The 26,606-nt window shown below is 38.2% G+C and overlaps 1 protein-coding gene across 1 annotated transcript; it reads left to right on the plus strand.

Annotated features, from left to right (window-relative positions):
• Positions 1 to 292: 292 nt before the first annotated feature.
• On the plus strand, positions 293 to 26,295 carry LOC109919826 (nucleolar protein 8). Its single transcript, XM_020519854.2, has 11 exons — positions 293 to 2,235; positions 3,044 to 3,205; positions 7,057 to 7,185; positions 7,933 to 8,017; positions 8,698 to 8,848; positions 9,554 to 9,637; positions 11,544 to 11,842; positions 20,654 to 20,786; positions 21,967 to 22,034; positions 22,197 to 22,279; positions 25,729 to 26,295. Exons 1-11 carry the CDS (start codon positions 403 to 405, stop codon positions 25,780 to 25,782), a joined length of 3,081 nt encoding a protein of 1,026 aa, XP_020375443.2. The 5' UTR covers positions 293 to 402; the 3' UTR covers positions 25,783 to 26,295.
• The last annotated feature ends 311 nt before the right edge of the window (positions 26,296 to 26,606 follow it).

The following is a 26,606-nucleotide window of genomic DNA, read 5'->3' on the forward strand; positions in this document are numbered from 1 at the left end:
AGAAATGAATATACATTCTCGCTCCAAAGACATCAACTGCATTTTAAGGTGCATTATAATCCTTTTGAAAATAAAAGAAGTGAAGAAACTGCAAAAGCAAAATAGCAACAGTCACTGGAATCTGAAACAAATTGCTTGAAATGCTCAGCAGGTCAAGCAGCATCTGTGAAATAAAAATAAACTGCTGAAAGATCATTGACCATAAACTTTCACTGTGTTTCTCTTTATAAGTGATGTCTGACTTTTTAAGTACTTACAACATTTCCTGGAGAAACTGCCTGCTTGTATTTTGTGTTATATTAGTTCAATTGGAAATACTCTGCTGGATGTTTCTTAACTTAATTTCACATAATCAAGTATGATCCTTCTAAATACTGTCATAACATCAAGAAACTTGATTGTATGACAAATTTTGAAGTCAAAACCCCTGTAACCAACCTAACATGGCATCTCGAAGAACCAGATGATGACGAACTAAGAAAGAAAAAACGGGGGGACTTCCCTGCTCCGACACAGCCTGCTAAGAGAAAGAAGCTATCTGTCAACAAATACAATGTGGTGGATTCCAATAATTCTGACAATAATTTCACAGCAAACAAAATGTTTTCATACACAGTGGAACATAATGGCAAAAGAGAGTCTAATAAGGATAAATTAATTGCGACAACGGGGAACAAGTTTGCTTTCTCAAAATCACCCTGTGCGGGTTCTATAAATCAAAATGTTGGCAGACAAGAAAATAATGCCTCTAGCAAAAGTAGTACTTGGTCAAAAGCTCAAATGGCATGTCATAATTCTGACTTTGAAGAACTGGGATTGATTAATGAAAGAGCGAAGAATAAATGTGAAGAGCTTAGTCAGGCAGAAGATAAACAACAAGACATGCCTTTGGAAGTAGTTGGTGAGGATTACATTTTAAGACATCAGACACATTGGGCACCGAATGATTTGAGGAAAGAACTGTTGGAAGACATTAACATTAATCACAGGTCAAATAATAGTGATGGTGATTATGATTCTGCAGATACTGATGAAATTATCTCTGGGAAAATGATTTCTCACAAAAGTTTGCCAAGAACAAAATCTAACAGAAAACCAAATCCTTTGAATTCCAAATCTGAAGGAGGTCCTAAGAAAAAGGAGTGTAATTCTAACAGTAGTAGCAGTGATGAAGATTCTGAGGAAGAGAGTTCTGAATCCAATTTGGATTCTGATTATGAAGAAATGATGAGTAGCTGTTACCGAGTTGACTTATCGCTAACTGATCTTGAACAATTGGCAAACAGTTCCTCCAAAGCTAAGAAAGAAAACGACAAATCACAAAGTGATTTGAACTTACTTAAAAGTATCTCATTACAACCTTCCCTAGTAAACTCATTGCCTTCAGCTTCAGGTACAGAAATTTCCCAGGGCATGCCTGCCTTGATGAAAAATACCGTACCTAATAGCATTGTATCAGCTATTCAGGATGAGGACAGCACTGACTGTGAAATGATACCAGAAAAACAGCTGTTTAACCCATCTCATTCAAAAAAGATAGTGTCTCTGTTCAAGCCAAAGGAAGACAATAACAAGGGAGGTAAAATAATTAGTGACCAATTAGTTTTGAAAGTGAAGAGGAAGATGGATAAAGAATCAGGCAGTGATTCTGAAACCACCGCTGTTGACAAAAAAAAAGTTCATCGAACCAAGAATGTGGTACCCTCTGATTCTGATAGTGATGAGAAATGTGATTTCAAACCACCACCATTTAAAGGAACAAAATCTCTTCAATTCAACACACCCACCATGTCCATTCCTAGCCACAAACTTAACTTTGGTATTTCTGAAAATAAAACAGAAAAGTTGAAATCTATAACACAAAACTTGGATAACTCTGAATTACTAAATGGAGTAAAATGCAGTGATTGTGGAGACTGTAGTGAGGCAGTAAATGCTACAAACCAAAAAATGGTGCATTTTAAGCAAACTGACTCTCCGAAGATTGAAGCCTCAACTTTACCAGTTGTTGAAACCAGTCACGTGAATGAAAAGAGAGAATGTAAAGCTGGAATTGATAAAAGTGTTAAAAAATGTTTATCGATTGAGAATACTGCTTGTAGTTTAGCTGCAGGAACTCCTCGAAATTTGGAGAAGCATTTATTGGACAATCAAAAGAGGCTGGCTGCATTACATGAAAGACAGAAAGAAACAGAGATGCAGAAGAAACTCATTCAAGGAGCCCTGTCAAATTTGGTATGTTAGAATTGTTCAATTTTCTTCTTAATTATAAGATATTAACTTCATAAATTCTTCACACTATTTTCTCTTTCAGATTGCTTGCTCTGTGATCCTAGAATACCTTTTATTGGATTGTGTTAATTGCTAACTACTCTTAAGTCTGTTACCAGTCATTTCAGTGGTTTCCTGCGTATTTATAATCACAGCATACATAACTATGAATTGAACCTAATTTTTAAAACTAGCACCAAAGCATGATTTGTCCCATAGATTTTGCTGTATACTCCTACGCATGCAAAACATGTCTCCAGGCAACAGCATAACACCGGTCTTCACGAATGCGCTGGCTCAGAATAAAGAAATAGACTTGCGTGAATTCCTCCCCACTGATTCCACATGTACTAGTTACTTGATTCCAACCAAGCCATCTGCAGAGGTGTCAAACAGCTTGAAAGGATTGTTACCTCCTTGCCTTATACAATTTATACAATTGTCTGGGTGAGAAAGGGTACGTGGGCAGTAAACATCATGAAAGGGAGGAAATTGAATTAAAAGAATTAAATTAAGCACTTAAGAAAAATCAACAACGTATAAAAGCAAGAATTAGAAATAATAGTCCACATGCTTAAAAATATATTTGTGCATTACTTGTTGATCCCACCTTGAAGGTGGATCTAATACAATTTTAGAGATTTTTTGAAGTAAATAATTGCTAATTTTCTTTTTAACTTATTGATACCTTACAGTCTCATCATTTTACCTTCTTATCTCTTTAGCCTTTGGACAAAATAGTTTTTTATTTTATATACATATATTGCTATAGGACAGTCAGAAACCTGACAAAAGGAAGCACATCGTCTTTGATTTTGAAGAAGAGAGTGAAAACAAGGCGCTGTTTAAAGATGTTGGAGAAAATTTTAAAGAAGGCACAAACATATCCGCAGAAGAAGGCGCAGAAAGTCAAAGAAAATTACATGTTGCAGAAGTAAGCTTTTGTTATGTATTCAACTCATATTTTTCGTAACTACTTAATGGGTTTGCTACTCTGAAAGTTATCAGTAAATCTCAGCATCCAGCTGCCATGGTTCACGTGTGACTTTGTGAAATAGTCTAATGCATTTTTTCATAACGATGTACTTTAGACCTCAAAATAATCCCATTGTGGCATATTTAATACCTTTACCATTTCTCACAAAAGCCATTTTTGAGTCCTGAGTCTGCCAGTTATGTTGAATTATGAAACATTATGTGGCTTGGGTCTGAAGAACTGCGTTGAAACTTCCTGCAGTCATTCAACTGGGCCTCTTTAATTCAAGTTAAGATGCGTTGGATTGATTTCTCAAGGAATGATTTTTCCCTTTCTTTTCTCTTGACAAGTTCATTGCTCATTTGCTGAGGTACAACAACAAAACTGAAAATTAAAAAGTATCTTTAACAAAGACAGATATCGTAATAACCCACAGAGGACAATCGGACAAAAATGGAGGCAAAGCAAAATGTGGGACTGTCAAAACAGATAGCTGAAGAGCTTGGGTCAGAAGATTTAATGAGTGATACAGTTGGATTGCTGAGTGAAACCAAGTTAGGTCAGTTACATTGAGCTGGACAATTAAACACCGGGATTGTGGTCAACTTTATCAAAAACAGAAGAAAAGTTGAGAAGAGTCGATGCACCATAATCACAGAAAATGACTTCTGTATTTTGGCCTGGGTTTATTTTAGTGCTGTACCAGGACTGGAACTGTAGAGAATCAAACATGGATTTGCAAGAATGATGATTTGGGAGACATAATATTTTCAGAAACTGTGGAAAAGAAAGAGAGGCAAAGATATGGCAAATTCTCAAGAACAGCAGAGTAAAGAATGTTTTGCTTTATGCAGAGGATGATTCTGACCTCTTTAAAGCAAGAGGGACAATACCAGAGGAAAGATCACTGATCTAAGCAGATTTGTGCTACATAAGTTGAATTTAGCACCCTTTGGACTTAAAAGGACAGAATATGGGGGCACTCTAACTAAGGCCAAGCGTGAGAGGTGAAAAATAGGTATATTGTGTTTGTGGGACATCACAAATGGACAGCAGAAGTAATTCAGAAATCAAGTCCTTTTGAAATATTTTGAAAAATGTTGACCAGGGGCGCAACAGTTGGTATTTATAAAGTTGTAAGTGACTTTTTTTTTAACAAGAATGAAGATAGAATGTTTTGCTGAAAAAATTTGGGAAAATTCAGCAGTAATAGTTAGGAGATGGCCGAGTGGGTTTTAGTGACCTTGTGAATAGAGAAGTCAGCTCTAAAGTACATCACATAACAAGCAAAGGTCAGGTAAGAGGGACTGCTCTGAATATCAAGGCAGTATTTGACTGAGTATGGCATAATGGAGCAATGGCAAAACTGGAGTCAATTAGAATCAAGAAGAAATTTCTCTGTGGGTTGGAGTGGCACATAGTACAAAGGATGATAGTTGTGTTTCTTGGAGGTCAACCATTTCAGCCCTGGGACATCACTACAGGAGTTCCTCAGGGTAGTGATCTAGGTCCAGCCATCTTCAGCTACTCCTTCATAACCTTCCATCCATTATAAAGTCAGAAGTGGGAATATTTGCTGATAATTGAACAATATTCATCACCTTTTGGACACCTCAGATGTTGAAACAGTCCGTGTCCATCTGCTGAGTAGCAAGTAACATTCGCATCACACAAGTGCCAAACCATCTCGGAGAGATAAAGTAACCATCAACACTTGACTTTCAATGGTATTACTATCACTGAATCCCTCACAAGCAACATTTTGAGAGATACCATTGACCAGGATCTGAATTGGACCAATTGTAAAACTACTGCTAACCATGACTGTGGTTAAAAGAGCAGGTCAGAGGCTAGGAAATCTGTAGTGAATCACGTTTCATCTTCCTAAAGCCTATCCACCATTTAAAAGGCACAGACTAGAGTACGATGGAACACTCTCCACTTCGCTTGATGAATACAGTTCCACAATACCCAAGAAACTTAACACTATCTGGATAAAGCAGCTCACTTAATTGACCACCAGTTCACCACTTTCCACATTGACTTTCTTCACCACCATTGCACATGACAGCAGTGTGTACCATCTACAGGGTGCATTGCATAAAGACTCATGAAGGCTCCTCTGACAACACCTTATAACTAGCAGTCCCTACCACCAAAGAAGAACAAGAGCAGTATATTCGCCAGCATTTATTGCCCATCCCTAGTTGCCCTTGAGAAGGTAGTGGTGAGCTGCCTTCTTGAACCGCAGCTATCCACATGCTATAGGTTGACCCACAATGCCCTTAGGGAGGGAATTCCGGGATTTTAACCAAGCAACAGTGAAGGAATGGGACACATCTCAAAGTCAGAATGGTGAGTGGGTTGGAAAGGAATTTGCAGGTTGAGGTATTCCCATGTATCTGCTGTCCTTGTCCTTCTAGATGGAAGTGGTTGTGGATTTGGAAGCTGGTTTCAGACAATCTTTGGTGAATTTCTGCAGTTCATCTTGTAGATAGTACACACTGCTGCTACTGAGCATCAGAAATGGAGGGAGTTGATGCTTGTGGATGTGATGCCAATCAAGCAGACTGCTTTGTCCTGGATGGTGTCAAGCTTCTTGAATATTGTTGGAACTACGCTCCTCCAAGTAAGTGGGGTGTATTCCATCACACTCCTGACATGACTTGTAGGTGATGGACAGGCTTTGGTCGTCAGGAAGTGAGTTACTCGTTACAGTATTCCTAGCCTCTGACATGCTGTTGTAGGAACTGTGTTTATGTGGTGAGTCCAGTTGAGTTTCTGGTCAATCATAACCCCAGGCTGTTGATAGTGGGGGATTCAGTGATGGTAATGTCCGTGGTGGTGATTAGATTGTCTGTCTGTCTGTCTGTTATCGGAAATAATCATTTCTGGCATTTGTATGACATGAATGTTACATGCCACTTGTCTGCCCAAGCATGGATATTGCCCTGTTCTTGTTGCATTTGAACACAGACTGCTTCAATATCTGAAGAGTCACGAATGGTGCTGAACATGGTGCAATCTTCAGTGAACATCCCAATTCAGATCTTATGATTGATGAAGCAGCTGAAGATGGTTAAGCTTAGGGCACTGTCCTCAGGAACTTCTGCAGAAATGTCCTAGAGCTGAGATGACTGACTTCCAACAATCACAGCCATCTTCCTTTATTTCAGGTATGACTCCTACCAGTGGAGTGTTTGCCACCTGATATTTGTTGATTCCAGTTTTACTAGGGCTCCTTGATACCACACTGGGTCGAATGCGGCCTGATGTCAAGGTCTATCACTCTCACCTCATTTCTGGAATTCAAGTCTTTTGTCCATGTTTGAACCAAGGCTTTAATGAGTTCAGGAGCTGAGCAGCCCTGCAGAACCCAAACTGGGTGAATGAATTAATGCTGAGCAGGTGCTGTTTAGTAATACTGTTGATGACACCTTCTGTCATTTTACTATTGATTGAGTGTAGACCGATGCAGTGGTAATTGGCCACACTGGATATGCATACTGAATACAGACCTGACCCATTGCATTTTTGTACTAATTTTGATGCTTTTCAAAGCTTGATAGTTGTGTAAAAGGTTCTGTGTCCCTACTACTAGCCTTGTAAAAAAAAAAAGGTATCTTCCAGAACTTCTAGTCCAGCATTCTTAAAAATCAGCTCTTTGATTTTCAATTTTACCTGTCCTTATGTTACTAGATACTCAACTTTTCAAGTGTCTTTATCTGTTCCAGGTAACTTGCAGCAGGATAGTGGATTGCATTATTGTAAGCTAAAAGAATTTCAAATTCTTCTAAATTTACCTTTAGGCTTTTGGAAAAAGAACCATTGGGAAACTGTTTGATAGTGAGGAGGAGGACAATGAAGATGACAGTGATGAAGATTACAGTGGAAGATTCAAAATTAAACCTCAATTTGAAGGAAAAGCTGGTCAGAAGGTAAGGATGTTGAATGTAAAAAATTTTGTCTGAATATATTTTTGGTACATCGCTTTGCAGATGGATTGAAAATTTGAACTACTAAATGTTGTCAACTTATGCCAAAATAAGTGCCTCACATAGTAATAAGGTCATTATTGCTTTGATTTCAGGATATAGTTCTGAAAAGATAACCTGAGCCAAATTAACAGTAACTATTCTTTGCGCCGAAATGGAATTAAAATTCAGTTTATTTATGCTTGCAAGTATGTATCTTGCAAGTAATTGCAACCACATTTTCTTACTTGTTTTGATATCCAAAGACTTTATTTTAAGTAAATTTTCTTCTCTTGCTGGTCTAGTTGAGTGGCCATTGTCCTGTGCCTGTTCGTTGCAGGAGAATAGCAACATTGCTGAAATTAAGGGTATTTCGAGCAATTCAGTTTGCACACATCAGTGGAACAATTCAAAGCATAATTTTTTTTGGTTGCATCCCACCATAGTTCAAATCATATTTTTGATTGATGTCTACAGGAAATCCATTTGGACAAATCATGTAATATGTTTTAAAAAAAAAATTAGCCACAGCAATAAAATAGACTGTAGCCATAACGTTCTCCCAAGGCATTTGCCTGATTTTGTCGAAAGAGGTGCAAACTGAATTGAAGTGAAGTGGAGCAGAAGTATATTGTCAGCTCTTGAGTATGTTTTAATTTTAGAAACTTTAAATGACAATGTTTTCAAAGTTATTCATGCTTTCTTTGCTAGCTGTTTGACTTACAATCACGATTTGGAACTGATGAAAGATTTCGCATGGATAAACGATTCTTGGAAAGTGAAGATGAAAATACAGGTGATTACAATGAAGTTTTATGAAATACAAGTCTTTGACCAGTTTACTAATGACTGAATTTAAGGTAAGTATATTCGTCAAAGTGCCTTGGCAAAAAAATGTACGTGCAATGCTGCTTGAGAAATTCAGTCCTGGGAAACAGAGATTTGTGATGTCTGCTGTGGAAAATCTTGGAAAGAATATCTGAAGCAGATCCTTGCCACAGAAAGGAACGGCACCACAGTGTGAAGCTGTGATACCATATCTTCTTTCCAACCTTCTGTAGGGAACATCTGATGTATCAGATGCTCTGCACTGTAGACTTTGTATAAGACAATGAGAAAATGACAGTTTTGTGAATGCCAGCAATTCCATTTCTTGTCTGGAAACATGCAACGGTTGGTCGGGGCACATAGTTATCACTGAATTTCACAATTGCATGTATTACAAAGCATTGGAGACGTAGATTTATGGAAATCTAAGATCATCAAAGAGCAGCAATATTATGTTTGGGTGGTGATGGGAAGAGCAGCACCCCAGTCAGGAAATGAGGGAATGCAGAGTGAAAATGAAGACCTATGTCTAGCCAGAGTTCAACCTCCTAATGTCTATCTATTAATCCTTGTCATGTCTTTGAATGCCAGATGAAGACCACTTTATTTTCAACAGCATCTTGTAGAAGGATTCTTTTTATATTGCAGAAGAATCTGTTACAGATAAAGGCCAAAATTCTGAGGATGAAGAGTTTGTTGATGAAAAAAAGAGAACACTGAACATCTTACAGAGTGTCATCGAAGTTGATGATGAAAAGTCTGAACTCAGGAAAGGACAAGCGCGATTCAAAAAATTCAAGTTTGTATTCATTAAATGAGTGTAATTTGTACGTACATGTAGAACTGGTCACTGCCTAAAATGATTTATTTCATAAACTAAATCACAGCTTTTCCTTTATGACTGATTTCAGATTAGCTTTTAAGAAATGATAATTCTGCTAGTCAGTGACCAATGTCACACAATTTCTCTCTTAACCCATTGATAAAATTTAGTGGTAAGGTAAGTGCAAAATGGGAGGTATTTTCATCAAAATCTCTATAAAATTGCAGGCAGTGAATTGCAGTCTGGCAAACAGAGTTTTGTTCCTCAACGTCTTCTGAGAACATGAACGGAAGCACCCAGTTTTCTGAAAAGATTAAAAATTGCAATAGATTTATAAAGTGGTTCAGTTATCCATTGTGTATTGGGCATTTTTAACCTCAGCTTCATTTACATTGAAGTTAGGTTCCACAGTGTACTTCAAAATTATGTACGAGCTTCATATCGACATGAAGATTCGGTTCCGCACTCTACATCTTTATATTCAGACCAGCACTTTTCCTTTAAAATGTTGCAGCTACTATATTTTATCATTCTACATAATCTGTACTAAAGTTATGCATTTAACTCCCATATTTGCTGATACTAATATTACAAGTGCTTCAAATCTCACATTGCAAAAGTATCTGCTATATTTGAAATTGGATGTCTATCAGTACTTTGCTTCGAAATGTTTCTTTTCAGAGATGTTTCTGCTCTGCGATACGATCCTACAAGAGAAGATCACATATGCTATGAAAGCAGGATAGATGAATCCAAGCCAAAAAGGTATTTTTTTTTTTACTAAAGCCATATGATGTAATTCATGATAATCTATAATTATATATTAATCAGCCATCCATTTTATTTTCAAATATAATAGTGTAACTTTGCATTTCTGTAGTTTTCCTTTGTGTCAGTTCAGAATGTTTAACAATGTTGTCATTCAATTGTGATATTTGAAAAAAGCAGTATTTCGTGATAACATACAGCCTTGATGCACTGGTACAACATTGTGGAGTTAGTCTTTCCTGCTGAATTAAATAAAAATTGTGTGTATGACAACGCACTGAGGATCCAAAATATTATGCTACAGAATAGAAATGTATGGAAGCTTTGTGGTTGTGAGTTGGATTTGAGCAAATAGGATTGTTACTTTTTTCATCCCTCCCAGTCAATCTATTCAAGAGTTTCACAAAGATGTTTAGGGTTGGCAATATTCGTTGGCATTATCCACAGTAATATCCACATGAAGGAAAAACTGCAGCTGAAGATGCTTTCAATAGAAGAATTGTTTTTACTTGCGTCTGTGTTTAACAACATAGTGCATTTCAGAGTCAAAGATACAATTCCCTGCATGATTTGCTACAGCTACGATTTTCAGACTTTCACATTTTTTTGATTATAAAGGATAATTCACTTCAAATTAATCAATGGAGCACAATGTAAAAAATGCTGTTTGCCCACATATTAAAGTTGTAATGAGTTGCAACAATCTTTGAAACCTCAACTCGATTTTCTACTATTCTTTAATACCTCCAGCATCATCAGATAGTATTCTTCTGGATGACTGTGTATTTTATGTCCTCTGTACATTTGTGCCAATTTGAAACATTGTTACACACAAAGTACCATTTGCCATGATTTTAAAACTTAGACAAGTCCTCCCATTTACTTGTCCCTTCCTCTCCCTATAAACTCCTTCATAAGTAAAAGGCTGAAATCTCTGCATCTTTTTGCTTCCTTGATTATCGTGGTTCCACCACGAACAGTAATGCCTTCAAATGTCCCCTAGTTTTCAAATACCTACTCTCTTATTATTGTATATCAGTTAATGAAATTTCTGGTATACTCATTCAAGCAATTTGCAACAATTTCTGTGATGTGACAAGTGCATTTGCTTTTATTAGTGGCTTTATTATAGTGCCATGTTTCCACCTCTGTCATCCCCCATGAGATAAAGTTAACAGATGTTTTGTGTATAGTTATTTTGGCCAATTAATGTAATTACTCGGTATTAGATGAAGGAGACAATGAGAAATAGGAAAGAAATCAATGCTGAAACTAGATAGAAACTTTATCAGGAAAAATGAGAGAATATCCTTCATAAGTCGATAAAGAAGAGGGCAAATATTGGGAATAAAACTACCTTTAAGATTCTGTTTTCAAAAATTCTTAATTACTTTTCCCTGTTAGAAATTATACTTATAGGTGCCTTATGACGTTGAAATGTTGAAAAACAATTACAACCGTTAATTACAGAAATTGTAAATGCTGGAAATACTCAGCAGTTCAGTCAGCAGCCGTGAAGCTCCTGTTAGTCACTTTTTTGTCAGAATGCAGTTAATTACTTTTCTGGCACTTCTGGTCATCTGATATGGGAAACCATCAGCAACGTGCAATTTGTCAAAATCTTTGCGTAATCTTACATGTTCCTCCCCAAGGCAAGCAGTCATTACTGCCAAAGAGAGTCCAGTCTGCTAAACATGTGGAAAGTGCCTCAGCAGCCCCATTGAGGTCAACAGATTTTTTTTAATGCATGATTCAAGACTGTGTGTTAGAAACTGAACATGAATACTCATTAACTCTAGATACCTGATTTGAGGTTTGTATATCATGAATGAAAGATAATTTGGTGTATATCTTGGACAAATTCATCAAGTTTATGTTTTAACTTATTTCATAAACATTGCAGCAAAAAAGAAAGAAGAAAACTGAGAGAAGAAGCTGAAAAGCTACCAGAAGTATCAGCAGAAATCTATTATGATGTTAATGTGAACTTGAAAGAAATGTTTGCTTCTGGGACCAAAGGAAAAGAAGTAGAATGGGACGTGAAAGATAATAGTCAGGTTCAAGATCAACCTGTTGAATCTACTGAGACTCAGGCCACCCAGCACACTGCTGACTGCATTTCTCATAGTAATCCAAAAGAAGATTCGGCTGGTTTTACATTTTCATTCTTTGAGGCTGCAACTTCTAACAGTCAAAAACCAGGTAAAATTGTTTCTTATGACTACTGTTGGAACAACAGACAAGAAATGTTTGTGTTTATTTTGCATTGATAATATTATTTTGAACATATTTGCTAACCAGTTTCAAGGTTAAGAATATCTTGCATTTGATAGCAAATTTCAGCTTTGAGTGACCCAAGATATATTCGTAGGTTAGAAATCCAATAAAACTCCTTCTGGTCAGGCACAAAAATCTGTCTAAGTTGTCAACTCTGATGATGTGATAGCTCTTTTCAATTTTTTGTCCTATTCCAGAGACTTTCTTTCCGATATATCTTTGTCATTAAAATTTAGCAGTCATGCTAAGTCATTGATATGAATTATAAATCATTTCGGCTCCAATACTGAACCTGGGATGTATCATTTATCATGTCTTCTCAAACTGAAAATGATCCCATTTCTCTTTCTCTTTTTCTACACTCCGTTTTCTACCAGCTCACAAATCAACTCTTCATGCCAATATTCTGTCCTGTACACCAGAAACTCTTATTTTGCATGATAACTTTTGTTATGGCACCTTGTCAAATGCCTTCTGGAAATTTAAGTACCATACATCCACAAGTTTCCCTTTATCCACATTGCTTGTTAGTTCCTCAAAGAACTCCAATAAATTTGTCAAACATGATTTCTGTTTCACAAAACCACGTTGTCTGTGCCTTATTTGCCTGAAGATTTTTTTTTAAGTGCCTTGCTATAACTTTTATGATAGGTTTCAGCAATTCTCCTATGACAGATGTCAAGTTAACTGGCCTGTAGTTTGCTTCTTTCTGTCTCTGTCCCTTTTTGAATTTATTGAATTTGCTATTTTCCATCTTGAATGGACCTTTCTCGAAGCTCAAGAATTTTGAGGAGGGGAGCAGTATCTACAAAAATCTACCAAAACTTGTGCAGTTTGCATGAGAAATCAATGCACATTGAATTGAGACCATTTTACTTTGTTTCGTTTGGAATAAAACACTCCAAAACACTTGAAGCAGACTGGTCAGTGGATAGGAATAGAAGGTTGGACAGAATATTGAACATCTAACAAAAAGCATAGCCAAGCTTTGTTCAATAGGAAGAATGCAAAGCAAAATAACACCCAGAATATAAGAGAAAATCGCGAATGCTCTCTTTTATTGATAATGTATTAAAGGAAGGTATACCAAGCAGTGAATCAGAGGTGTAAAGCTTGAGAAGGTTTGGAGAGTACAATGAAGGAAATTCAAGGAGAAGATTCAGAATAGGTATGTTAGTTAAGAATATATATTCTACAACTATCAGACTATGGATTGAATATTATTATTTATGAATTCATGCTATTGATACATGCATGAATTTTGATGCCAGTGATAATATGAAAGCACCTTAATCTCAAAGAAAACTTTGCACAAAAATCTAGTGATCTTGGTGACACAGGTTTTCCCTTGACAAAATAATTTTCATCCCTACTTCAGCTTAAGGAGATGGTCAGACATTCAGCAACATAAGTCAAAAAGAAGATAAGCAGCCAAGACTATTTAAGAATTCTCTCAGCAAATATGGAAGCAGAAAGCAGTGTTTATCTTTTACTTAATCATTAAGCAAAATAACGATCATGCTCTTATCACAGGTTTAAAGAAGAAGCTGCAATTTGAAAATGTTTTATATTATTTTTTAAAATTGGGCATAGTAGTGAGATTTGACAATCTACAAATATGAATTAAGTTCTCCAGAGCCAAAGAGGTGGCTCAGTAATAATTATGATGGTTCCAAGCATTTTTAGAACAAGACTAGCGTAAAGTTAAAGTTCATGATTATTATAGTGATTTCGAAAGATTTTCTTCCAGTAGGACTTCAATGGCACACACTGTGGAGGGGGTAGAAATCAGCAACAGTATCAACTGATTTTCCAAATTTAATTGTTTGCATAATGATGCAAAAAGTTTTTTTTCAGTTTAATAGTTGTTATGATTGTAAAATCTGACATTGTCCTTACAGCTGCAATGTCTGCACTGTTGAAAATAATTTCTGTCATTTGAAACACTGACATGTTTGTATCACAGCATTACAAAATTGCTACGATGGAGAACGAGGTTGTTCAGCCCATTGTTTCAGCACCAGTTTTTGAGCATTTTAACTTTGTGCCAATCACTTGTCTTTGCTCTGTGACCCTGCACATTGGATCATCATAACCTGCTTTTGTACTGTGTGCCCCTGTTTATTAAGCTTAGAGTACTGTATGCTTTATTAACAGCACTATGTACCTCTCCTGCTACATTTAATGACTAATGTAAATATACCCGCAGGTTTCTCTGCTCCTGCACACCCTTTAGAGTATTACCCTTGGTTTTATCTCTACATTCTTTGTAACACTGGAACCTTCTTCACATTGAACTTCATCTGCCAGCTATCAGCCCACTCCATCAAGCATCAATATTCTTTTGAAGTTCCATTTTGTCCTCCTCACAGTTTCCACTTCTCCCAAGTTTTGTGTTTCTTGCAAACTTTGCAATTGTCTATTATGTACCAAGATCATTTATATATATGTATGTATCAGAACACCAGAAGCCCTAGAGGCATTAGAAAGTGCAGGGGGTTAGTTTAAAAAAGATTAGGAAAGTGAAGAGGGGGCTTGAAATGGTATATGGGATACTTGCCTTTAGAACAAAGAATAACACAGCACAGGTATTGGTCTCCAAGCCTGCGCCGGCACATTTTGCCCTTCCATATTAAAACTGTCTTCACTTACAGGATCCGTATCCCTCTATCCCTCTATTCCTCTATTCCCTTCCTATTCATGTATTCATCCAGGTACTTCTTGAATGTTGCTACTGAGTCTGCTTCCACCAACTCCTCTGGCAACGTGTTCCGGGCACTCACCACCTTTTGTGTGAAAAACGTGCCTTCCACATCTCTTTTAAACTTCCCTCCTTCAACTCGGACCTGAACCTGTGATCCCTAATAATTGACCCCTCTACCCTGGGAAGAAGCCTCATACTTTACGCTCTATCCATGCCATTGACAACCTTATAAACTTCCATCAGGTCACTCTTCAACCTCCTGCGTTCCAGTGAAAACAAACCCAGTCTATCCAACCTTTTCTTCATAGCTAAAATCCCCCACACACACAGCATCCTGGTAAACCTTTTCTGTACCCTCTCCAAAGCATCCACATCCTTCTGGTAGTGTGGTGATCAGAACTGTACACAATATTCCAAGTGTGGCCGAACTGAAGTTCTATAAAGCTGCAGCACAACTTGCCTATCCTTATACTCAATGCCTCTTCCAACGAAGGCAAGCATGTCATAGGCCTTTTTTACTACTTTATCTACCTGTGCGGCTACCTTCAGTGATCTGTGGACCAGCACACCCAGATCTTTCTGTATATCAATACTCCTAAGGGTTCTGCCATTCACTGTATAATTCCCATTTGTACTTGACCTTTCAAAATGAATCACCTCACATCTGGCCAGATTAAACTGCATCTGCCATTTTTCTGCCCATGTGTCCAACAGATCTATATTCTGCTGCATCCTCTGACAATCCTCCTCACTGTCCATAAGTTCTCCAGTCTTTGTGTTGTCTGCAAACTGAGTAATTGGGCCAGCTACATTTTCCTCCAAATCATTTATGTAGATCACGAACAGCAGAGATCCCAGCACTGATCTCTGTGGAACACCAGTAATCACACCCCTCCATTCCGAAAAGCATCCTTCCACCATTACCCTCTGTATCCTATGACTAAGTCAGTTCTGTATCCATCTTGCCAACTTACCCTGATACCACGTGACTTCACCTTTTGCACCAGTCTGCCATGAGGGACCTTGTCGAAGGCTTTACTGAAGTCCATGTAGACAATATCAACCGCTTTTCCCTCATCAATCATGTTCGACACCTCTTCAAAAAAATCTTGATCAAGTTACTGCACAAAACCATGCCATCTATCGCTAATCAGTCCATTTGCTTCTAAATACTTATAGATCTTGTCCCTGAGAATCTCTTTCCAATAATTTCCCTCTCACTAATATGAGGCTCACGAGCCTGTAATTTCATGGATTATCCCTGTTACCGTTTTTTAACAATGGGACAACATTGGCTATTTTTCAGTTCTGTGGGACCTCACCTGTGACCAAAGAGGATACAGAGATGTCTGTCAATGCTCCATCAATTTGTTCTCTTGCCTCCTCAATATTCTGAGATAGATCCCATCAGGACCTGGGGACTTGTATAACTTAATACTTTTTAAAATGCACAACATCTCTTACTTTTTAATTGCAACTTAGCTTAGAAATGTGATACTCCCTTCCCTGAGATCATTCTCCACCAGTTCCTTCTCCTTGGTTTAAGATCTCACTTACCTCTTCTGACTCCACACATACATTCCATCCTTTGTACTTGAGTGGGCCAACCCTTTCCCTGCAACCCTTTGCTTTTTATTTATGTATAAAAAGCCTTGGGATTCTCCTTCATCCTGTTTTGCTAACAGTTTTCATGACCTATTTTAGCCCTTCTAATTCCTTGCTGAAGTTCTTTCCTATTTTACTAATATACTTCAAGGGCTTTGTTAGTTCCCATCCTCCTAGACCTTGGGTATGCTTCCTTTTTCTTTTTGACCATGATCATAACATCCCTAATCATCCAAGGTTCAAGTAACTTGTCACACCTATCCTTCATTCTTGCAAGAATGTGCCGCCCCTGAGTTCTTGTCAACTGTTGTTTGAAATAGTCCCACACGTCCAATGTGGACTTATTCTCAAACAGCTGCCTCCAATCACCACCCTGCAATTCCTGCCTAATGTTGTTATAGTTCGCTTTCCCCCAATTAACACCTTAACCCGCAAGCTGCTGTTATCCCTATCCATGAATAACTTAAAATTCACGGTATTTTGGTCACTACTCCTGAAATTCCCCAACTGAAAATTTCACTCACCTGGCCGGGCTTATTTCCCAAAACCAGGTCCAGTATAACCCCTTCCCTGGTTGGAGTGATTACATACTGTGTCAAGAAGCCCTCCTGAATGGTCCTTACAAATGCTGCTCCATCCAAGGCCCTGGCACGACGTGAGTCTCTGTCAATACAGGGGAAGTTAAAATCACCCATCACAATAACCCTGTTGTTTTTTACATCTTTCCAAAATCTGTCCACAAATCTGTCCGCTATTTGCTGTTGGGAGACATGTAGCATAACCCCAGCATTGTTATTTCACTTTTCCTATTCCTGAGTTCTATCCGTACTGCATCACTGCATGAGTCCTCTGATCTATCCTCCCTCAGTACAGCTGGGAGATACTCCTTTACCAGTAATGCAATGCCCCCATCCCTTTTACATTCCTTTCTATCACATCTGAAATATCTAAATCCTGGGACTTTCAGCTGCAAATCCTGTCCCTCTTCCAGACAAGTGTCCATAATTGCAATAATGTCATAGTTCCACTAACCAAAGCTCTCAGTTCATCCACCTTGCTAATTATACTTCTTGCATTGAAATACGTGCATTTCAGACCACCTCCCCTGCTCTTCTCAACAGCATTTTCCTACCTGTTCTTAGTCATGTTTGCCCTCATTTCTACCTCTCCCTCCATTTCTGCATCTGCTGCCCTATTCCATCCCCCTGCCACACTAATTTAAACCTTTCCCAACTTTATTGTTGAGACAGCAGAGAATACAAGCAGGGAAGTTATGATGGAGTAGTTTAAGATATTGGCTGGGCCACAGCTGGTGTTCAGTTCTGGTCACTACATTGTAGGAAATTTGTGATTGCAGGAGAGAGTGTGCAAGGAGATTCACCAGGATGATGCCTGGTCTGGAGCATTTTAGCTATGAGAGAGATGAGATGGGTTGTTACCTGCACAGCAGAAAATGCTAAGGCGGACCTGATTTGAGGTGTACAAAATTATGAGGAGCTGAGATAGAATAGATAGGAAGAAACCTTTCTCCCTAGGAGAGGAATCAGTAACCAGGGGGCATAAGATTTAAGTTAAAGTGCCAGTCGGTTTAGAGGAGATTTATTTTTTTTCCACCCAGAGAGTGGTGAAGTGACAAAAACTATCATAGCCTTCTATACTTTTGAAACATTATGGGCTAAGTGCTGGAAAATGGAACAAGAATAGACAGTTGCTTGATGACCAATGCAGACATGATAGGTCAAAGGGTCCCTTTTCATGAGGTAAAACTTTGACTCTATAATGCAAAAAGCAAGGGCTCCATACCAACCCCTGGAACATTATACTGCAAACCTTCTTACAACCTGAAAAATACTCATTAACCATTACTCTGTTTCTATACCTCTGCGAGTTTGGCATCCACATTGTTACTTTCCCTTTTACTCCATCCGTTTTGTCTACAATACTCATCACAAGTCTGTTGCATTGCACCTTTCAGATGCCTTTTGAAAGTTGTATGCACCATATCAACAGCCTTCCCCTCATCATGCTTCACTCTTACCTCTTCAAAACCTCCAGCAAGTTAGTTATATGCAATTTCCTTGAACAAATTCATTCTAATTCTTTCAAATCAATCCACATTCTTCCATATGACTATCAAAGCTAGCTCAAATAATTGTTTCTAGAAGCTTCCCCACCACTGAAATTAAACTGACTGGTCTGTGATTACTTAGCTGGTCTTTAGAACCTTTTTTTTTGAACAAAGGCACAAGGGTGTACAATTTTCCAAACCTTCCTGAATACAAGGAAGCTTGAAGGATGATTGTCAGTGCCTTTGCAATTTCTACTCTCATTTCCTTCGATATCCTTAGATGCATCTTAACCAGTCCTGGTGTCTTATCAACTTGAAGTACCAACAGCTTATCCATTACCAACTCCGTATCAATTTTAAACTCTCCTTCCTTTTGCCATGACCTCCTTGTAGGAAAGGCAGATGCAAAGTATTTGACATCACAGCCAGGCCTCTTGGCACCTGCAGTGTTAATCTTCCTTTTTTTGGCCCCTATTCCACTCTACTGTCCTCCTATCAGCCTTTTGCTATGGATATAGAACATAGAACAGTACAGCATAGTACAGGTCCTTCGGCCCACGATGTTGTGCCAACCTATTATCCTAAGCTAAGATCAAACTAACCTGCATATCTTTAATTTTACTATCATCCATGTGCCTATCCAAGAGTTGCTTAAATGTCCCTAATGTATCTGACTCTACTACCATTGCTGATGGTGCATTCCATGCATCCACCACTCGTATGTGAAAAACCTACCTCTGACATCTCCCCTATACCTTCCCCCAATCACGTTAAAATTATGCCCCTCCCCCGTAATGCTGTAACAGTCATTTCTGCCCTGGGAAGAAGTGTCTGGCTATCCACTCTACCTGTGCCTCTCATCATCTTGTACACCTCTATCAAGTCACCCTCTCATCCTCCTTCGCTCCAATGAGAAAAGCCTAGCTCCCTCAACCTTGCCTCATAAGGCCTGCCCTCCAGTCCAGGCAGCATCTTCATAAATCTCCTCTGCACCCTCTCCAAAGCTTCCACATCCTTCCTATAGTGAGGCTACCAGAACTGAACACAATATTCCAAGTGCCAAGAATCCTGCCATTAACCCTGTATTCTGCATTCAAATTCGACCTTCCAAAATGAATCACTTCACACTTTTCTGGGTTGATTTCCATCTGCCACTTATTTGCCCAGCTCTGCATCCTGTCCATGTCCAGTTGCAACCTACAACAGCCCTCCACACTATCCACAACTCCACCATCCTTCGTGTCATCGGCAAACTTACTAACTCACCCTTCCACTTCCTCATCCAAGTCATTTTATAAAGATCACAAAGAGCAGAGGCCGCAGAACAGAGCCCTGCAGAACACCACTGGTTATTGAGCTCCAGGCTGAATACTTTCCATCTACTACCATCCTCTGTCTTCTATTGGACAGCCAATTCTGTATCCAGACAGCCAAATTTCCCTCAATCCTATGCCTCCTTACTTTCTGAATGAGCCTACCATGGGGAACCTTATCAAATGCCTTGCTAAAATCCATATACACTACATCCACTGCTCTACCTTCATCAATATGTTTTGTCAAATCTGTACATTCAGACATTAAGGAGATATAATCCTTAATATCTGTACATTCAGACAATGAAGGCCATCAATTTAACTGGGACAAAGTAACCACAGTCGCCTAAGCCAAAAATTGAGACACACACAGGAATTCCTAGAGGCATAGTTCTCCACCCATACTTCAATCAACAAACACATAGAATTGGACCCCATATACGAACCCATACAGATCAAAACCGGAAATGACAGTACTCCCCATAAAGGACAGTATAAATTCCAAGCTGAGTAGAATAACATTGCTTCATCGGAGGCTCCACTGATGATGTCACCTAGCATGGTGGCAAAACGTCTGAACGAAAACAAGCCAGCTTGGCGAGCAAGTCAACAACCTCATTTCCTTTTATGTTAGCTACTTGCTTTTTGCTTTCATCATCCATCTGCTTCACATATTTGCTTTCCCTCCTCTTTTCTGAACTTTATATATTCAGGTTGGTTCTCAATGCGTTGGTTTACATGGCTGTGGAAATAACATTGTATCTGGAGAGTCCTCTCTTATTCACATGCCTATGAGCAATTATTTTCACAGTGGCATTAGTTGAGATCTGACAGTAGTTACTTGAAAGTATAATCCTTACAACAAAAAGAAAATGTTTGAGTTCTCCCATTTGTCTTGCCCTGTCCAGGAAAATAGCTGATTCGGGAATCTGCCATAGTACAGTAGTGAAAATTCTTACACAAAGTGTAAGAATTATTTTTTGCCGCATAGTGAATATTTTGCGTTCAAAAGTGGCAATTCTTTCTTTCAATTTTTACTGTTTCAGAACTCTATCAGATTGAATCAAGGAATATGACAGCATTTCCATGGCAAGAAGATCCTCGATTTCAAGACAGCTCCTCTGAAAATGATGATGAAGAGAAAGATTTGGAAAATTGTGGAAATAGCACAGAAAAAAAGTAAAGCTAACCTTATGCTATTTAAATTGGAATTTAGTTGAAACATTTTTACCAACGTAAAATGGTGTACAGTCTGAGACACATAACAATGTTGAGTCAACATTGTTAAGTCCTTGATATTAAGGAATGTGATTAGAACGAGCCAATTGACATTCAATAATGTTTTAGAATTTATCTGAAATTAACCTCCGTATTGAGTTTTAGACCCATCCAACACACAGTCTAAGATGGGTTAGAAATTACACACAAAAAGTACTTCTTTTATTATTTGCATAATCTTGACTTTTACCTGCATCTACCCTACTCACCAAAACCCAGACTTGATTTGTTCTATAACTTAATTGTTTCAATGTGATGCATGGATTATGTCACTAATAATAATGAAAAACTAAATTTTCAAATGAAGCATCACTAGATACCTTCCTGTAATACATTGGAAATACTGCTGCAACTTTTATTAAAAAGCATTTAGCATAAATGAAATAGCTTTGCATCTTCAACAACAGTGCTTTTTAATCTGACCAGATTGAACAAATATTGTAACTTCCATGAGAGAGAAAAAACACCAACTTTAACAGTAAACATTAATAAATAAAGCTTGACGATTAACTTTAACATGGACAACAACAACTATTATTGTTTTTACCACTTAAACTAAATAAAAGTGACAGGACTAGAATCTTAACTCGCACATGCATAGATAATCCAAGGCTACAATTCTAATAGTTGCAAAACAACATTTGACTGTTTGCAAAATGAATTATGTTGTGTTCATCTTTCCAGAATCAATAATATTTGACTCAGTTTTTAATCGTGTCTTTGACAATTTTTAAAATTACGTTTTGTCATTTCTGTCTTGACTACAGGCTTCTGTTAATCATGTTTAATTAAAATTAGGAAATCTTATTTAAGTAATTACTTAGTATGAGTACTGGTGATAAAAGACACTTGCAAGATGAAAGCTTCAACAATGCTCAGCTGGATGTTGTCAAGAATATCAATGTAAAGGGAAACTCCTTTTAATACTGTATGCAAACCATGTGCTAGTTGGTTGACAGTGGACCTTGGTAGAGGCCCTGCCTTGAGAATGAACCAATTAGATGACAACTGACAGTCATTTAAATCATATTTAAATTCTTGCATACTTCAATGACTTTTATTTTGTACTTTTTGTTTCCAGGGTGGTAACACTTCCTGAGAAGAACGCAAATCTATTTTTCTTCTTCAAAGATGACCAAAGGCTGAAAGGTAAAACACGTGATATAAAATAGACTATGTTATCCTGATGTTATTGGATTAAGATGCAGCATTGTTTTGGTTTATTTCCTCTTCTATGTCATTGGTATTCTACTGGCAATATTATAAGTAGATTGTGACTCAGTAAATCTCACTTTACTTTGTTGCTGTTAGAAGGCCCAAAGCTATTTTGTCGAACCACAGACCTTGAAGAAGAAAAAAATAACTGGGAAGAAAAGCGAACTCTGCTGATTGAGGTAAATTATTTCTTGTATAACTCCTTCTGTATGCATAACAGACAGCTGACTGAAAATTGTTCTGGTGCTTAATTATACTGTGTTATGGCAATTAAAATCCCATGTGTAAATTTACAAAGTTGTAATAATGTTTAAATGAATTTGGGTTTGAAAGATGTTGTTAAAAATACACAAGTTATTATTAACATTCAATTATTGCTGCATTTCAAGGAAGACAGAAATAGGAATAAGCTATTGAACTGGTTGAGTTTGAGCAAACCTCAAATCCGGTTTGCAATTCAATTAAACCATGGCTGATCTTTTTCTCAGTTTTATCTTCCCAAATTTATTCAAACAACCATTTTTAATACCCTGGCCACACAAAAATGTGTCAATCTCTTTTTGAACTTGTTAATTGCCCCAGCTTCAACATTTTGGTGAGAGTTTAAAAATTCCAGCAACGTGTGTGTAGACAAGTGCTTTCTCATGTCAGCCCTGAATGAGTGAGCTCTATTTTCATATCTTCTAATTAACCCGTTCAGAGGTATTACTACACTCTGGTGCAGGTAGAATTGAAACCTGGGCCTCCTAGCTCAAAGGCAGTGACACTAGACACCACCACTGCTGCTTTTTACCCTTGTTCTGAATTCTCCACCAGGAAAATAATTTCCCTCTCTTTGTCAAAATCTTGGAATTCCCTCCCTAATGGCATTGTGGCTCAACCCACGGCAGGTGGACTTACAGCGGTTCAAGAAGACAGCTCACCACCAAGGGCAACTAGGGATGGGCAGCCAGCAATGCCCAATCACACAAATCAATTTTAAAATTTTTTAATCATAAACATTTGAACAATTAAAGTTATGATTATTATATTTAATGAAATAGAAGGTTTGTCTTTAAACGTTTTACCTATAAATTAAACATTTTAAATAATAACATAATAACATTCTGGTGAGCATATGCTGCACTCTGTCTAAGCTCAATATACCCTTCCAGAAATGCAATGCTAAGATCTGAGTGTAGATTCCGGGTGGACAGTGTTTACTGATACTGCCAACTGCAGGTAACTGTGCAAATGAGGACACCTGCAATGTGCAGGCACACGTTGCCAAACATGAATGTCAAGTAGTCTTTACATGTGACACCATGCATAAATACAGTACCGATGAGGGCAGGGAAGCTCGTGCGATTTTGAACTGTATGTTCAGTGGTGGGAGAGGGGCTGGAGGGGAATCCCCCAAAGTGAGATCAGAAGAGGACCCAGGAGCTTGCGGGTTGGCAGGATGGAAGATTGGTGAAGGACTCACCCCCTCCTCCTCCCCAATCCCCATCTCTTGACCACTGCCACCACCATCTGCCCCCCTCCTCTCACCACCTGCCACCACATCCCCACAATATCTATGCGCATGCTCTTTAAAGTGGTGTACAGTGTGTATGCGCCAGTGTCAGATAACACAGACTCCCAGATATGGTCTGATCAGACTCTGATAGCTGTAAACATAAGATACACACCTTTGCATTGCAGCCCTTTTGAAATAAAGTCACATTCAAAAGCTTTTAAATTATTTTTGTACCCTATTCACTATTTTAAATGACTGACTGCAGTACTTGGACCCCTAAAAATATCTCTGCTTGGATATGTCTGTTTGCCATTTAGAAAATATACTTATCTAGTCTTCTAAGGGTCCAAAATGGATGATTCATACTTGTCCGCACCAAACTTCATTTAATGTTTTTAATGTAAAACTTTCTATAAAACTTTCTGTTCCCATCTACCCTATCTTAACATGTGCCGAACTTAATGTCGTCACCCAACATATGAGATAGAAGTGTCACAAGTCCTCAATACTGAAACAATCCATGTATAAACGAATCATAAATGCAGTGAGACCTGGACAATATCCAGCTTTGGGCTGACAATTTGCAAGTAAGATTTGTGACACAACTGCCAAGCAATGGCCAACAAGGGAAGATCTAACCATCATTCCTCGGCATTCAGTAACATTACCATCGCTGAATCCCCCATTATCAATATCCTGAACTACCACTCACCAGGAACTGAACTGAGCTCGCTGTATAAATACTGTGATAACAAGGTATAGAGCTGGATGAACACAGCAAGCCAAGCAGCACCAGAGGAGCAGGAAGGCTGACGCCTCGGGCCTAGACCCTTCTTCAGAAGGGTCCACTGTATAAATACTGTGACTGTCAGAGCAGGTTTGAGGCTAGGAAAATTGCAGAGAGTAGCTCACCTCCTGATTCCACAAAGCCTGTCCACCATCTCCAAGGCACAAGTCAGGAGGGTGCTAGTATACTCCCCAACAACACTCAAAACTTGACAACTTGACACCATCTAGGACAAAGCAACCTGCTTGATTGGCACCACAGCCACAAACATTCAAACATCTACCACCAATGCTCAGTGGCAGCAGTATGTTGTATGTCTTCTTCCTCAAATGTTTCCTCATCTACACATCTCATTTAGAATACTGCATACAATTCTGGTCACCCTTGAGAGTGTGCAGAAACAATTTACAAGGATGTTGCCGAGTCTGGAGGGTTTGAGTTAACAGAGAGGCTGAATAGGCTGGAGCTTTTTTCCTTGGAGTGTCGGAGGTTGAGGGGGTGACCTAATTGAGGTTTATAAAATCTGAGAGGCATTTATAGGGTAAAAGCCAAGGTCTTTTTCCCAGAGGGGGTTACTCCAAAACTAGAGGGTGTAGATTTAAGGTGAAAGGGGAAAGATTTAAAAAGGACCTGAAGGGTAACTTTTTCAATGCAGAGGGTGGTGCGTGTATGGAATGAGCTGCCAGAGGAAGTGTGGAGGTGGGTATAATTATAACATTTAAAGGGATCTGGATCGGTATATCAATAGGAAAGGTTTAGAGGAATAGGGCTAAATTCTGACGAATGTGACTTGGTCAGATTGGGATGTTTGGTCGACGTGGACAAGTTGGATCGAAGGGTCTGTTTCCATGCTGTATGACTCTGTTGGCTTTTAATCATTTGAACGTAATGGCTTCTTCCAAGGCCTGTAACTCATGCCATATTGAAATCCTGCTAAATCTGATTATTCAGTATTTGAGAGATTTAGGGACATGAACTCTTCAATCGGCTACATGGTGGAGCACATGGTCCTCTCACTTGGATTCTTATTCATTTTCAAGCTTCGATATTTGTATGTATAACCTGAGGAGTAGCTTAAAATAAAACTAATGCACTCGCATATTATTTTAATAACCTTAGCTTGGTCTTCCAACATGACTTCACACCCCCCTCAAATCCCCAAACCCCATTCTAGCAGAAAAACTCTTGAATAAATTCCATAATGGCTTCTAGAAGGTGAGTGAATAGATACTTGATTTTCTTTTTAATGTAGATGAAAAAGGTCAATATGCTGAGGATTGTTATTTCAGAGAGCCAACAAAGATGCAGTTGATCCTTTATCTTTTATCTTCTTTTTGTTTTAGGAGTACCGAAAGAAGCACAGAGAAGCAAAAAGGAAAATAAAGGCCAAGCCGTAGATCTGTATTCGTTTGACGAATGCCTGTTCAGGAGCAAAGTGCTATCAATTCAGGCAAAACTAATTTTCAGTGTGAATGTCTGAATATTTGTGTTTGCCCATTTTGGAAGGCTGTATTATTATTTTAGTTCTTAAAATCATTACCCATTATACTTGCCATAAGTTGGTGAGACACACAGATTCACATTTTATCATGTTGTGATTCCTCACAAATGGCTATTGATCTTAATTGAACTGACTGAGCAGTTTGAGATGAGACAAAGTTCTTCCCACAAGGCGGGAAAGATCAGCTCGTTACTCTTGTACATTTCCGAGTTGTAGACCGGGATGACAAAGGAATAAAAATAGATCTCTTCTCCATATCTCTTCATACAATTGGTGTAGGAAGGGAAAACTGCTGAAAAAATATTAAAAATTACAGATATTCTGATGGAAAAGGATTTGAAGCTAGTCATTTTTGAATGACGATGCACTTCATTTTTTGTAAAACAGGAAATAAAGTTATTTTGTCTGATATGATGAAGCAGTCTTGATTACAGTCTTGAGTGAATCTATTTACTTTAGAAAAGCTTTTCGTTTGACTTCCCAATCCTCCAATATGTATATGAGAAAAGTGGAAACTTTCTCTAATAGCATATTATTCTCCAGGACATGAAAACAGAAAACGCTGGAGAAATTTAGCATATCTGGCACAACCTATTTCAAAGCGTTATACTGAACTTGAAACATTGAGTCTTGTTTCTGATTCCACAGTTATTGAGTTTCTGCTGCATTTTGTTTTATTTCAGAAATCCAGCATCTGCTATATTTTACTCTCTAGGATGA

The sequence above is a fragment of the Rhincodon typus genome, chromosome 16 (genome assembly GCF_021869965.1).
Source record: "Rhincodon typus isolate 14 chromosome 16, sRhiTyp1.1, whole genome shotgun sequence".
Lineage (NCBI taxonomy): Eukaryota > Metazoa > Chordata > Chondrichthyes > Orectolobiformes > Rhincodontidae > Rhincodon > Rhincodon typus.

Coding starts and splice junctions, on each gene's coding strand:
- LOC109919826 (XM_020519854.2), top strand. CDS start 403: ATGACAAATTTTGAAGTCAAAACCCCTGTAACCAACCTAACATGGCAT. Junction 2,236..3,043: donor AAGGAGCCCTGTCAAATTTG/GTATGTTAGAAT, acceptor ATATTGCTATAG/GACAGTCAGAAACCTGACAA. Junction 11,843..20,653: donor TTCTAACAGTCAAAAACCAG/GTAAAATTGTTT, acceptor TTACTGTTTCAG/AACTCTATCAGATTGAATCA.